General features: G+C 50.1%; 1 protein-coding gene across 3 annotated transcripts; it reads right to left on the bottom strand.

Moving 5' to 3' along the window:
- Positions 1 to 2,191: 2,191 nt before the first annotated feature.
- On the bottom strand, positions 2,192 to 12,679 carry SYNPO2L (synaptopodin 2 like; the record flags this gene model as incomplete). Of its 3 annotated transcripts, none has more annotated exons than XM_080695344.1 (4): positions 2,192 to 4,362; positions 9,772 to 10,286; positions 10,795 to 10,946; positions 12,575 to 12,679. In XM_080695344.1, the coding sequence occupies 4 exons, from the start codon at positions 12,677 to 12,679 to the stop codon at positions 2,192 to 2,194; spliced, it is 2,943 nt and encodes a 980-aa protein (XP_080551470.1). The 3 variants fall into 3 exon arrangements, with proteins under 3 accessions (XP_080551470.1, XP_080551471.1, XP_080551472.1); XM_080695345.1 differs by having other exon boundaries at positions 12,584 to 12,679; XM_080695346.1 differs by lacking the exons at positions 9,772 to 10,286; positions 10,795 to 10,946; positions 12,575 to 12,679 and adding an exon at positions 8,098 to 8,197.
- Positions 12,680 to 13,604: the final 925 nt, after the last annotated feature.

Below are 13,604 nucleotides of genomic sequence, written 5' to 3'. Positions count from 1 at the left end.
AAAATAGGGAATAAAAAAAATAGGACTGGGGGTAGCTCAGAGGTAGAATGCCCTTGGGTTTAATCCCCAGTACTGGAAAAAAAAAAAAAAAAAAAAAAAGGCCGGGTGTGGTGGTGCACGCTTTAATCCCAGCATTTGGGAGCCTGAGACTGGAGGATCGTGGTTTGTGGCCAGCCTCAGCTACTTAGTGAGGCCCTCTGCAACTTAGTGAGACCTTGTCTCAAAATAAATAATAAAAAATAGGGCAGGGGGTGTAGTTTGGAGGTTGAATGCCCCTGGGTTCCATTCCCAGATACGCAAAATAAATAAATAAATAAATAAATAGGATTGGGGATGTGGTTTAGAAGTAGAATGCCACTAGGTTTGATCCCCGGTGCCACCAGAAAAAAGGGGGTGGGCTCAGAGAATCTTTCCAAGTTTTCTCAGTTCTGCAAACTGAGCCTTATCTGCAAAGTACAGAGCAGCAAGAGATGTGGAGAATTTGGATGGGGACTGCAGGGAAAGGGAACCAAGAGGCATGGTGGACGTGGCTTAGTCAGGGCAGGACAGAATCAGCAGAGAAAGTGCAAAAGACATGGGGATAAAGGGCAAAGCAGCAAAAATTGGGAAGGCAGGAATGGAGATGAGAATCAGATGAGAGGAATGGGTCAGAGAAGATCAAGGAATTTGGGTATAAAACCAAAAGAGATGACAGCAACAGAAGGTATGGGCATAAGTTTATTCTTGTACACAAACCAAAGAATTGATTCACACTCAATATGCAAAGGAAACGATCACTTTCCAGATCAAACAGCAAGTGTGCCTGGGGGTGGGTTTGGGGAGGAGAGTCCATACTCTCGGAGGGTCAGGAATTAGGACCTGAAGCTGAAAAGGAACAAAAGCTTGGGTTTAAAGGATAGGGTAAAACTGAAAGAGGTTTTGGCTCTGGGCATTTCTCTGTCCTTTCCCAGGGAGTCATGGCAAGCTGCAGAAGACAAACTGAAGGATACTGTGGAGGCGGGCGGATGTGAACCCTGTTCCAACACTTAGCACACGTTCTCATGCCTCCCTCCCACCATCGTCCCCCTTCACTTTAAAAAATACATTCTTTTCTCCCTCAAAGTTTTCCCTGACCCCTGTCACGCACACAGTTGGTTTCCTGTCAGCGACTTTCCTCTGCAGCACCCCTCTCCCTTTACTGTGCCTTTGGTGGATGGATTCCTGCTCTGCCCCTGGTTTCTGCCTTACTTCCCCGTCCCGTCCTTGTTTCTATCTTAGGCTCAGGAAGCAGTGAAACCAGTAATTTATTTTTCTCTGGGAAAATTTTCTGTTTTTTTTTAAATTTCCCCAATATTGGATGCTCAGCAAGGGCCCCTAGTTGCTAATTTTCTAGAATTCAGAGGAACATAAGAATTCATAATTATATTTGTGGTCAAGCTGGTATAACTCTGCCCATGCAAATTGTTCCGGCCCTTCAATCCTGCCAGACTCCGTTAACTTCACAAGATGCTGTGCACCTGCTACAGACACTAGTCTCTAAGCAGTTAGTAAATCCCTTTCTCCCTGCCAGACTCCATGTGGAAATATCTGACGCTTCTATCAATAAGGATAAGACCCAGACCACGTCTTTATTTAGATCTCCCTTCTCTGTCTTCCTCGGACAGTAGAGCACATCTCATCACTTTCTGCATCAGATCCTGACTACACACACTTGCAAACAGTTGCACGTGTACATACACACACACACACACACACATACACACACCCCTGGTAGGTGACAGCTAATCTTGGGGAGCAGATGGGCAGTAGGGAGGGCTCAGTTTAGTCCCTCCGCTGCCTGCCTGAGGTTCCGGTGGTCACTTACACGCTGTGTGCTTCTACCTGAACATTAAAAACGACCCACAGAGAAAAACCCAAATATAAAAATGAGAGACTTGTGGAGGCCTATGGGTGGAGAGGCCAGAAGATAGAGACAGTTCTAGGCAAAGAAATACTGAGACAAGGAGAAGATACCAAAGCAGAGATAATGGGTTGGAAAGCAGCTGGGAAGTAGGGAATGAGGAGGAAACTGGGAATGGGGCACTAACTCCAAACCTATCTCTGGCAAGAGGGAATTTGGCCTCTAGGTGCGCTAGCAGGGGTAGGATGGAGCAGGAGAACTTCCAGCAGTCCCAACTTCCAGCACTCCTTGGCTCTGGGACCTGCTCCCTGCTCACTGGTGTCCTGCCCTAGGCCTCCACACATGAGCCTGCAAACCTGTTCTGGTGGCTGAGAATCGAGGCCTGGCTACCTGGAAACCACAGGAGCTGGGGGTGGCCCCAAGGACCCTGGGAGACTCTGGAGGAGGGGCTGGGCTAGGGACAGGGGCTGAGGCCAGGTCTGCCCTCCAGATGGGCTCATCCAGGGTTGTGGCTGCTCTAGGAGCAAGCACAGTGGGGGCCAGGGGTTCTGCAGTAGGCTGGGGCGCAGGAGTGGAAAACCTGCGGATCTCCTGAACTCGGGCAGTTTTGGGGGGCCCTGAGTAAGTGGGACCAGGAGTTGGAAGAGCCTCGTCAAAACAGAACATGGCAGTTTTAAGTTGGTAGGGCTGGTGCCGCATTAAATCCAGAGCCTTGATGCCCTGCTTGGGAGCCCGAGGCCCCTGGGCTTGGGCTTTATTAGGGGTGTTTCGGGCAGCCTGGGGGAAAAAGGGTGAGAGCAGTGGGTTGTAAGCAATAGGAGGCGGGGCACGGATGTTGGGTGAATATTTCCATGAAGGGGGCAGTGAGGGGGTAGGTGAAGGGCTTCTGGGCCGAGAGCCAAAGCCGAGACCAAGACCAGGTGCAGCTTCCACCACATACCTGTCGGCACGGCTCTGCCGCTTGGCAAACAGCTCCCCACCCCTGCCCTGCAGTGTTGGTGGCTCAGAGATCCCAGCCGAGGGGGTCGCCCCATTCACTAGCCCATCAAGGAGCCCTCGAGATGCAGGCTTAGGAGCCACTGGGGGTGGAGTCTTAGGAGGCATCGGGGGCGGGGTCTTGGAAGCCAAAGGGGGCGGGACCTTAGACGTCACTTGAGGTAGGGTCTTGTAACTCCTGCCCCCTGGTGGCTGCATGAAGTTGCAGGCTTCCGCTCCAAGACTCAAAGCGTCGTCCTCGGGACCAGATTCCGCACCCGCGGCTCGTGGTTTCTCATCCAGGTTCTGCACTAGCGACAGCAGCTCCGGGTTGGGCGAGTTCTTCGGTTCCTCGTTTCCGGGCTTGAACATCTGCTTGCGGGTCCCCCGGCGCCGCGCTTCCTGCAGGATGCCGGTGCGGGCAGCCGGCACAGAGATGCGCTGCTCGCGAGCGCTGGGGGGCTCGGGAGCCGCGGGCCGGGGGGCGGGCGCCTCTGGGCGCGAGGAGGGTCTCAGAGGTGCGGACAGGAAGATGGAAGCGGTGGAAGTCATGGCAGCTGCGTTGGGAAGAGTGGGGGGCTCTGGGGCTCCGCCCGGTGTGACGGGCCGACTGGGGGCTGGGATGTACAAAGAACTGGTGGCCGTCACTGGGCCCGACGATCGTGGGGGGCTGGGGCAAGCGGGGGTGGGCGTGTGACTGGAAACCCCAGGGGTGACGCTGGACAGAGGAGTGGGCCCCTGTGGAGAGGCCAGGAAGGGGGGCGGGGCGGGGCTGAATCCTCCCAGGCTTTCACTCGCCCTCTTGGGGGCTTGGGGTCGGAAAATAACCGAGGTGGTAACTGGCCGCTGCCCTGGTAAGCCCGGGGTGAAGGGCCTAGCTGACCTGTTAAACATGCTTGTGGCTGGGGCAGGGGCTGCACCGCCTGGGAGGAAGGGCTCAGGACTGGCCACTGGGGCCGGCAACGGGCTGGGTGGGAGCACAGCCGCCTCCGGAGGAGCACTCTGTGCCCGAGGTGGTGACTGTAGGCCCTGTCCATTGAGCACAGCTGCTGGGCTCGCCCCACCCAACTCCTGGGTGCTACAGGCTGCACGCTGGCGCTGCAGTTCAAAGAGCTGGACCCCTCTGCCAGAGACCTCGCTCAGCTGCCCTTTCTGCCCTGGGCTCTGGTCATGGGCTGCACCTGAGCCCACCTTAGCTAGCTCCATGTCCAGGTAGGGGCTGTCCCAGTCAGACTGGTTAGTGAGGCTGCGGGCGTCAGAGAAAGCCTCTTCATCCAGCTCCGACTCACTCGTTGGGGGGACACCGTCCTCCTCCTCCGTGCCCGTCCCAGCTGCAGCCCCGAAGCTTACTAGGGTGTACTTCTTTGCTCTCTGGCGCCGTTTCTTAAACATAAGCACACCCTTCGAGTGCGGATTAGGGGCTGCAGTTAGCAGGGATGCAATCGTCCGGCATTTGGTCTTGGCCTCCTTCACACTCTTCTCTTGGAGGCTCTCAGCACGTTGCAGTTCTGAGAAGGCCAAGAGGTACATTGATGAGTGGGGTTACAAAGCCTCTTTTTTTTCTTCTAGGTACTGGGGATTGAACCCAGGGGTATTCTACCTCCAAGCTACACCCCCAGCCTTATTTTTTTATTCTTTATTTTGAAATAGGGTCTCATTAAGTTGTCAAGGGCCTCACTAAATAGCTGAGGCTGAGCGGGGCGTGGTGATGCACACTTGTAATCCCAGCATTTGGGAGGCTAAGATAGGATGATCACAGTTCACACCTAGCCTCAGCTACTTAGTGAGGCCTTTGCAACTCTGTGAGACCCTGTTTCAAAATAAATAATAAAACAGGGCTGGGGATGTAGCTCGGAGGTAGAATGTCTCTAAGTTCCATCACCAACCAGTACTGAGAAAAAAAAAAAAGCTGGACATGGTGGCACGCACGCTTGTAATCCTAGCACTTGGGAGGCTGAGACAGGAGGATCGCTGTTCACAGACAGCCTCAGCTACTTAGTGAGGCCCTCTGTAACTCAGTAAGACCCTGTTTCAAAATAAAAAAATAAAGAGCCAGGCGTGGTGGCACACACTTGTAATCCCCGAGCTTGGGAGGCTGAGACAGGAGGATCACACAGGTTCACAGCCAGCCTCAGCTACTTAGTGAGGCTCTCAGCAACTTAGTGAGACCCTGTTTCCAAATAAAGTATAAAATAGGTCTGAGGGTATAGCCCAGAGATAGAAAAGCCCCTGGGTTCCACCTTAGTAACACACACACACACACACACACACACACACACACACACACACACAGCTGAGGCTGGCTGGGAACATTCGATTCTCCTGTCTCAGCCTCCCAAGTACTGTAATTAAAAGCATGTGCCACTAGGCCCGGCTTGCACAGCCTCTTAATCCTGCTTCCCAACACTTTCACTACATCCCAGCTAGCTTTTCAAGATTCTCACCTCCTAGCGGGACATGGGCGCACACTTGAAATCCTAGTACTTGGTAGGCTGAGACAGGAGGATCACGGTTAGCTGACAGCCTCAGCTACTTAGTGGGGCCCTCTGCAATTTAGTGAGACCCTGTTTCAAAATAAAATAATAAAAAATTAAGTTGGGGGCATAGTTTGGAGATATACCCTGGGTTCGTATAGCCCCTGGGTTCCATCCCCAGTACCCAAAATTAAATAAATAAATAAATAAGAAAGAAAAGAAAAGAAAAATAATTCCCACTTCCTGTCTTTTCACTGGCTGGACCCCATAATGGCAAAGTCCTCGGACTTGGGGGTAGAATGGAGGGTGAAAGGTGAAACCAAGGACAGTTAATGGAAGGCAGAGTCCAGTTGGCTGCCCTGACCGTAGCTTTCCCCTCCTCTCTCCTCTCCTATCTTCCCAGAGATGTGCTCTTACCCACCCCACACACGTTCCTCCCAGCCTCTCATTCCCCACTGCAATGGAGCTGGGTGGGAGTCACTCTCCTAGGCAGGTGGGGAAATGAGGCAGGTCTCGGGTTGAGACAAGATGAAAAGGGAAAATTTTTTCCTACCATACGACCACAGTAGGAGGTTTCTCACAAAGTTTGGGATTTATTCCCTCTTTCCACCTTTAGGACTGTGACCCATACACACAGGATCCTTGGCAGTGAGGATTTTCAGTCACAATCCCACCTCTCTCATGTAGTCCACACCATAATCCTCTTAACTCCTATCCCATTCCATTTCAACAAGATTCTCTGTGGCACACTTTCTCCTATGTCCTTTTCTCCCTCATTCGCATATGTCAGTCTGTATCTTCTTCAGTTCACATATGTATATGTAAATACATGTGTAGCTACACAAAAACCCAGTCATTTAAGTACATTCAAACATCTATGTGCTCCAGGTGCTTCTTCTTTTCAGAGTTCCCTCTGCAAAGGCCCTGTTGCTAACATTTGGACAGAATTTTATTTTTTTTTATCTTATTTTATTTTATGGTGCTGGAGATTGAACTCAGGGACATTTTACCTGTGAGGTATAGCCTGGTCCTATTTTATTTACTTATTTATTTATTTTTTTGTGTGTGGTACTGGGGATGGAACCCAGGGGCATTCTACCCCCCTGAGCTACAACTCCAGCCCTATTTTTTCCCCCCTCCGGGCTATACTCCCAGACTTTTTTTTTTTTTTTTTTGGTGATACTGGGGGGTGGGACCCAAAGGCTTTCTACTTGCAGGCTATCCTCCCAGTCCTACTTTATATTTTATTTGGAAACAGTCTAAGTTGCTGAGAGCTTCACTGAGTAGCTGAGGCTGGCTTCGAACCTTTACAAGCCTCCTGTCTCAGCCTCCCAAGCGCTGAGATTACAAGTGTGCACCATCACGCCCAGCCCTATTTCTTATTCTATATTTTGAAACATGGTCTCACTAGGTTGCAGAGCCTCACTAAGTAGCTGAGGCTGTCCACAAACCTGTAATCCTTCTGCCTCAGCCTCCCAAGTACTGGGATTCCAAGCGTGCTCCACCACACCTGGCTCTATTTTATTTTTTATTTGGAAACAGGGTCTTGCTAAGTTGCTGAGGCTGGCTGAGAACTTATGATCCTCTGTCTCATCCTCCTAAGTACTGGGATTCCAGGCATGTGCCACCATTCCAGACTGGACAGAATTTTAGAGTTGACCTAGGTACTCCAACTTCCAGGGCACTCCTCTGTGCTCCACACCCCTTGTTACTCACAGCGGCAGGCAGTGTCAGATCCATGACGCAGGAAAAGCCAGAGCACAACCTTCCGGGATCGTTAGCTCTCAGGGTCACAAGATAAACACGTTCTCCTTTTCTCAACGATGGGGATGAAGTGGTATAGGTATCTTTGGGGGTCAGAACTGCCCCCCTCATTTACCAGGCCTTTTTGATAGAGATCTCCAGCAGCTACCATCAGGCAGGAATGGAAGGACTGTCCTAAAGAGAACCAGGGCAGGGCTTCCCATGCCATGTGGGCCTGGGTAGGTGGGGCCAGGAAGTGGGAGAGGCTGCCCTGCTGCTGAGACCCTGCCTTCCACAGGAGTACTATCTGGTCCTTGGTCCCCAGTGCCTCCTGAAAAATTCTTGAAATTCCATCTACTTTCCACACTAAGTGCCAAGCTCCTTTCTAATTAGGGTTCTCATTCCTCTCCCCGAAAAGTCTGTCTACAACACATAATATAGTCCTGGACAAAGTATAGGAAATGGAGTCAGAATTTATTTCAGATTTGGGGTATTTAGGGGAGTTACTTCACCTCATTGAAGTTTGGCTTCCTCATCTGTAAATGAGGATGACAATGGCTACCTCATAGGGTTGCTATGAGGACTGAAATAAAATAAATAAATTTAGTACTTGACATAGCACTAAGGCCCACTGTGCAATCATTACTCTCAGAGCTTTCTTGACACTCCCTGAACATGTATTTGGACACTTCCTTGTTCACACATACCTTTTCCCACAGACTCACATATGCATCCTTCATATATTTGTAATGTACTCTTGCCTCTCACACACATACTTGGTTCCTATGAGTTTTCTACAGCTCATGTGGCCACAGACCCCTTTGGCATGTGGCCATAATATTATAATATCAACTCATTCTGAGAAAGGGGTAGTGACACTTTTCTGAGACAAGGAAGAAGAGTACAGTAAAAAGAAGGAGGGGATGAGAGAGCATGATCCTTCCCAAAGTCCACCCTCCCTAAATTGTTGATGTATCACCCTCTATTCTAGACCCCAGAATACCCTAGAATGTGGGAAGGTAGTACCTGCATAGAATGGGTCTTGGTGCTCAGGAACTGGGTCTGGGACTTTGTCGCAGCTTGCTTGGCTGAGGGGCTCTTGTCTGATGGGCTCAAAGGTCTCCATGCCGAAAGGCAGTGTTGGCTGGAGCAGGACCAGCTTGAGCTACCCCCCATGCCTTTTAAAGCCCCTTTGTCTTGTCCCCAGAGCTGACAGCTGAATGAGCTCACTGGGCTATTTTTGGGCCCTGCCCCCTCCCATCTCTCAGCTGCCCCACAAGTCCCGGTGTGATGGACATGGGCATCTGGTTCCCCTTCCCCCCACCCCTACCCCATTGGACAGTGAGGTCTGCTTGGTTAAAAATATCCTTGAACCACTAATCATCTAGCATGATGGGAAGGGAGGGGTGCTAAAATGAGAATTGGGATCTTGGGCATGCATCTGGAATTTCTTTGTGGGATACTGGACACTCTCAGGGATGTCAGACTCTAAACAGTTATGTCCTTAGCCTCTATTTGAACTCAGAGGCACAAATTCTATAGATTGGGAATAAGAATGGTGAAAGGGAAGAAAGACTAGAGAGAACAAGGGAAATCCAGGCATGGTGGTGCAAGCTTGTAATCCCAGCATTTGGGAGGCTGAGACAGGAGGATCATGGTTTACAGACAGCCTCAGCTACTTAGTGAGGCCCTTTGCAACTCAGTGAGACCCTGCTTCAAAATAAAGAATAAAGCCAGACGTGGTGGCGCATGCTTGTAATCCCCATGCTTGGGAGGCGGAGACAGGAGGATGGCGCAGGTTCGAAGCCAAAGAGACCCTGTTTCAAAAAAAAAAACCAAAAAAAAAAAAAAACCAAAAAACAAAACAAAAAAAGAATAAAAAATAGACCTGGGGGTGTAGCAGAGGTAGAATCTCCCTAAGTTCTATCCCTAGTACAACAAAAGGAAAAAACAAACAAACAAACAAACAAACAAAAATAAAACAAAAATACAAGAACAAGAGGAGGAATCCTGAGATTTTAAAGTTGACTAAAAAAAGTCTCTGTGGGAGGGGACTGGGAAGCACAGGGCACAGAGAAACTTCACTTAGATTTGGTTCTATAGTTCACATCAAAAATAGCAAAAAGCCTGAGATAAGTGGAACTGGCCTTCTCTGCCAGGCCTACATTCTTGCCTGAGATAAGAAGCCAAGATCCCTCCCTCTACCACTTCCTAGGAATCTCATGACAGTCTCATAGCCTCTCAGTCCCCAGGAATCTGAAATGCACTTACACATGTCAAAGGTTGCTCTAATACCATCACTGCAATCAACACTGGAAAGAGCCCCTGGAGCCTTGCCCCTGCCTTGTGGCTGTTCTCTGCCCGCACACCATCCTGACATCTAGCAAAACAATGATGGCAACCAAGCACCCAAGCCCTCATTTATTTATGTCCCTTTCTAATTACTCCATTTATTCTGTTCTTGGGTTGGATTTAACCACCTGTACCTTTCTGATACACTGGTTCAAACAGTAAAGATAATGGGGATCATGAGAATATTCTCCCCTCTACTTATCACTCTTCTCTATTTGTCCCAAAGACTGTATCCAAGGGGGATGAGATCAGCAAAACATGCAGAAATGAAGGCATAGATTTAGAGCTCAGATCCTAGCTAGGAGAAAAAAAAAAGAAAGAAAGAAAAGAAAAGGTTCAAACACTCACTAGCTTGCTTGGCCTTCTGGGTGTAGGTGATAGTAAGATCTTCTGCCACTGGGTGAGGAACAGGCCCCACCATGGGGATGAGATGAGGGCCCGGCCGGAGCGGACCATGGGGTAGCAGCAGTGCCTCTGCTGGGGGCGGCTGAAGGGCTGCCCCTTCCTCCCAAGATGGGGAACTCACACGGCTGTCACCCTGGTTGGGTGGGCCAGGGGTGGCAGGTGTGGGCTCTGCAGGGCTGTCGGACAGGTAGACTTCATCAGGTGGTGCTCCTGGAGGGGTAGGCCTCATGGGGCCCCGGCGGCGAGGTCGGCGGGGCTTCTCTTGGGTAGCAGGACCATCAGCGTCACTGTCCGTCTCTCCATAGTAAGCCTCGCTGTCAGGGGGTGAGCGGAGGCTCCCAGGCTGAAGAGGCTGGCGAACTGGAGCACCAGGGGGCTCAGGACTCAGTGGAGATAAGGGTGACAGCACCTGAAGCTCCCCAGGGGATGGAGATCTCACAAGCCCTTCATCTGCCACCCTGGATGGAATAGATGACAGCACTTGAGAGATGGTGCGAGACAGAGTGACCCAGAGGGCTGAGGGAAGTGGTAAGGAAAGAAGAAGGACTGGTTACAGTTGGAATGGATGGGCTGGTGAGTGAGGCGCAGTGGGGCAAGCGTGCTTGGAAAGCTGTGAGCGGACATGGGCTTTGAGGAAGTTGTGAAGAGGAGGAGACAGGCCAGGCACTGAAGGCAGTCCACCCACGTGACACCCATCCCTTAACTGCAGATACATTCAGCCTTTCCGGAGGCATGTGCAAATGGTTATAATCCAAAAGAAACACACTAGCAGAAATAGGCACTTGTGTGCATGCATGTTACTGTCAACATGATTAACATTATGATGTGAAACTATGATGCACCATAAAAGAATATTTAAAAAGACAAATAGGCACTTATTAGTTTCTGAGGCCTGGCCAGGGAGACAGAGCTGAGAAAGGCTGAGGGAGCCCTGGACCAGGGAAAAGAGAGGGGAGGGGTCCATACCGCCGCACAGTGAGGACAAGCTGAGCCCCTGAGGCATCGATGAGGCTCATGGCACTGGCATGCGAGAGGCTGGTGCAAGAGACTCCATTGACTGCCAAGAGCTGGTCCCTCTCTCGAAGTCCTGCTCTGCCAGCTTGGCTCCGTCTTCGAACCTGAGATGATGGAGGAGAGACTGTAGGTGATGGAGGGCTCCAAGTGGAATAGGATGAAAGAAGGGGACAGCAAGGAGCCATGTGAGGGGGTTTTACCTTGTAGTATGAGAGGGCGAGTAATACAGCATATGATGGGAGGGAGGGTAACCCCTGAGTGAAAGAGGCTTAGAGGCTGGGTGTGGTGGTGCACAATGCTAATCTCAGTACTTAGAAGGCTGAGGCGGAGGACCACAGGTTTGTGGCCAGCCTCAGCTACTTAGTGAGGCCCTCCACAATCTAATGAGACCCTGTTTCAATATAAAGAATAAAAATAGGGCTCCGGGTATAGCTTGGAGGTAGAATGCCCCTGGGTTCAATCCCCAGTACTGCAGGAAAAAAAAAAAAAAAAAAAAAAAAGAGGCGTAGAGAAAACTACATGAACTACATAGAGGAGGTATTAGAAATAGTGGTATATCCCCAGGATTTTCCTCCCAAGGGCAATATCTCTATGGCCAACAGTTCTTTTCTAGGCCTTGAAACTCCAGGTGCATAAGTAAGGATTTTTCAACCAATATTCTAGATCAAGGCAGTCCAGCTGGATTCTGGGGTTGTGAGGTGTCACATGTATACAGATAGCTCCCATTTATTGAGTCCGTACTAAGTATGAGGCCCTGTGCTACATGTATTAATTCATTTAATTCTTAGAATGGTTCTATAAAGCCAGACATGGTGGCACATGCTTGTAATCCCTGCGCTTGGGAGGCTGAGACAGGAGGATCGCACAGGTTTGAAGCCAGCCTCAGCTACTTAGTGAGGCTCTCAGCAACTTAGTGAGATCCTGTTTCCAAATAAAGTATAAAATAGGTTTGGGAGTATAGCCTGAAGGTAGAAAAGCCCCTGGGTTCTACCCCCAGTACCACACAAAAAAAGAATGGTTCTATGAAGCCAGGCATGGTGGCATATCCCAGTACTTGGGAGGCTAAGACAGGGGAATTGCAGGATAGCCTCAGAAACCTAGGGAGACTCTGTTTCAAAACAAAAAGTAAAAAGGGCTAGGAGTTCAATCCCCAGTAACACACACACACACACACACACGGTTCTATGAAGTGGGTGCTGTTATCACCCATCTTTTATAGTTCAGAAAACTAAGTTTGGAGGATGCAACCAAAATGGTCATGACTTCATCTTAGAGGCCAGACCTTGCTATAACCCTCCCAGGACCCAAAAAAGCCTTGCCTCTTGAGAGAGGCTCTGACTTAGGGGAAGAGGAGTGCTGAAGGAATGGGCAGGGCAGGGCAGGGCAGTTAGAAAGAAATGAGAACCTTCCCTACATTCCTGGAGTCTGGAGTAGAGGCACACACAGGGGAACAGACGCTGGACAACCAGGCCCTGGCCTCTGCTATGGCGGTGCTACAGGAGACTGAAGCAGAGCCTTTGCCTTTTTTCAGAAATCCCCAGAAGAAGTGGTGGTCAAATACTACAACATTTTCAGACTACAGCATGCTTCCCTGCTCACCTGCCCACCTACCCACCACGTCTTCTCCATAGCACCCCACTACCACCTCCCCCAGTCGGCTACCATATGACTTTCCCCAAGTTCCCCTGGTTTCCCCTTTCCCTGAAGCTTTATTTCAGGGGCTTTCCCTTACCTTGGACACCTGTAAGGGTTTCCTCTGTTCGGCCCCCCCCTGAAGTCGGAAGCCCCAGGGGGCTCCCCCTGATAGTGTGACCAGCACCTCCTCCGTAGCACCCATTGCTCAGCTTGGCCTATGGCCCCCAGAATTTGGACAGTGTTCCGGGGAGAGAAGGTGAGGTGCTGGTACCCCGTCCGGCCTGCCTGTTCGGCTGTCCTGCTCCCGCTGCCCCAGGCCTCCCCCCAACACCACACACCACAGGCAGGCCACTTGGCCCTGGGATCAGTATAGTCCAGCACACATGTCCCGTCAATTGGAGCTGTGCTCAAAATAGTTGCTGGCTGTACTTTCCCCCACCCCCCACAGCCCTGTTACTCCTAGAACTAATTATAGCACAAACTTATGCCCTGCACGCCCCCTTCTACTTTAGGGGCCTTTTACTCAGGACTGAGTACTACTCTCTATAACTAATATGCACCCTTTCATGGACTATGCCTTCTGAAAAGATCATGGCCTAATGCCAGTTGCTTTCCTCCAAAACCCCCTTTCCCTTTTGTGGTTCTGGGTGTTGAACCCAGGGGCATTCTATCTCAAAGCTATGCCCCCAGCCTTATTTGTTTATTTATTTATTCATTCACCTATTTATTTATTTATTTATTTATTTATTTATTTATTTATTTGAAACAGGGTCTCATTAGATTGCTGAAAATTGTGCTAAGTTGTTGAGGCTAGTCTTGAACCTCCTATACTCTTGTCTCAGCTTCCTAAGTACTAGGATTACAGGCATGTGCCACTATACCTACCTCCAAATTCTATTTCAAAGTGGCAGGAGCTTTAGCTGGATGTGGTGGCACACACCTGTAATGCCAGTACTTGGGAGATTGAGATAGAGGAATCATATCTTCTAGGCCAGCCTCAGCAATTTAGTACTACCCTGTTTTTGTTTGTTTGTTTTTGTTTTTGTTTTTTTTTTGGGGGGTATTGGGGATTGAATCCAGAGGCATTCTACCTCTGAGCTACAAGCCCCCCCCCAGCCCTAGTTTTT

Source organism: Muscardinus avellanarius (genome assembly GCF_963383645.1).
Source record: "Muscardinus avellanarius genome assembly, chromosome: 4".
NCBI lineage: Eukaryota > Metazoa > Chordata > Mammalia > Rodentia > Gliridae > Muscardinus > Muscardinus avellanarius.
This window is presented reverse-complemented; position numbering and strand designations above follow the sequence as displayed.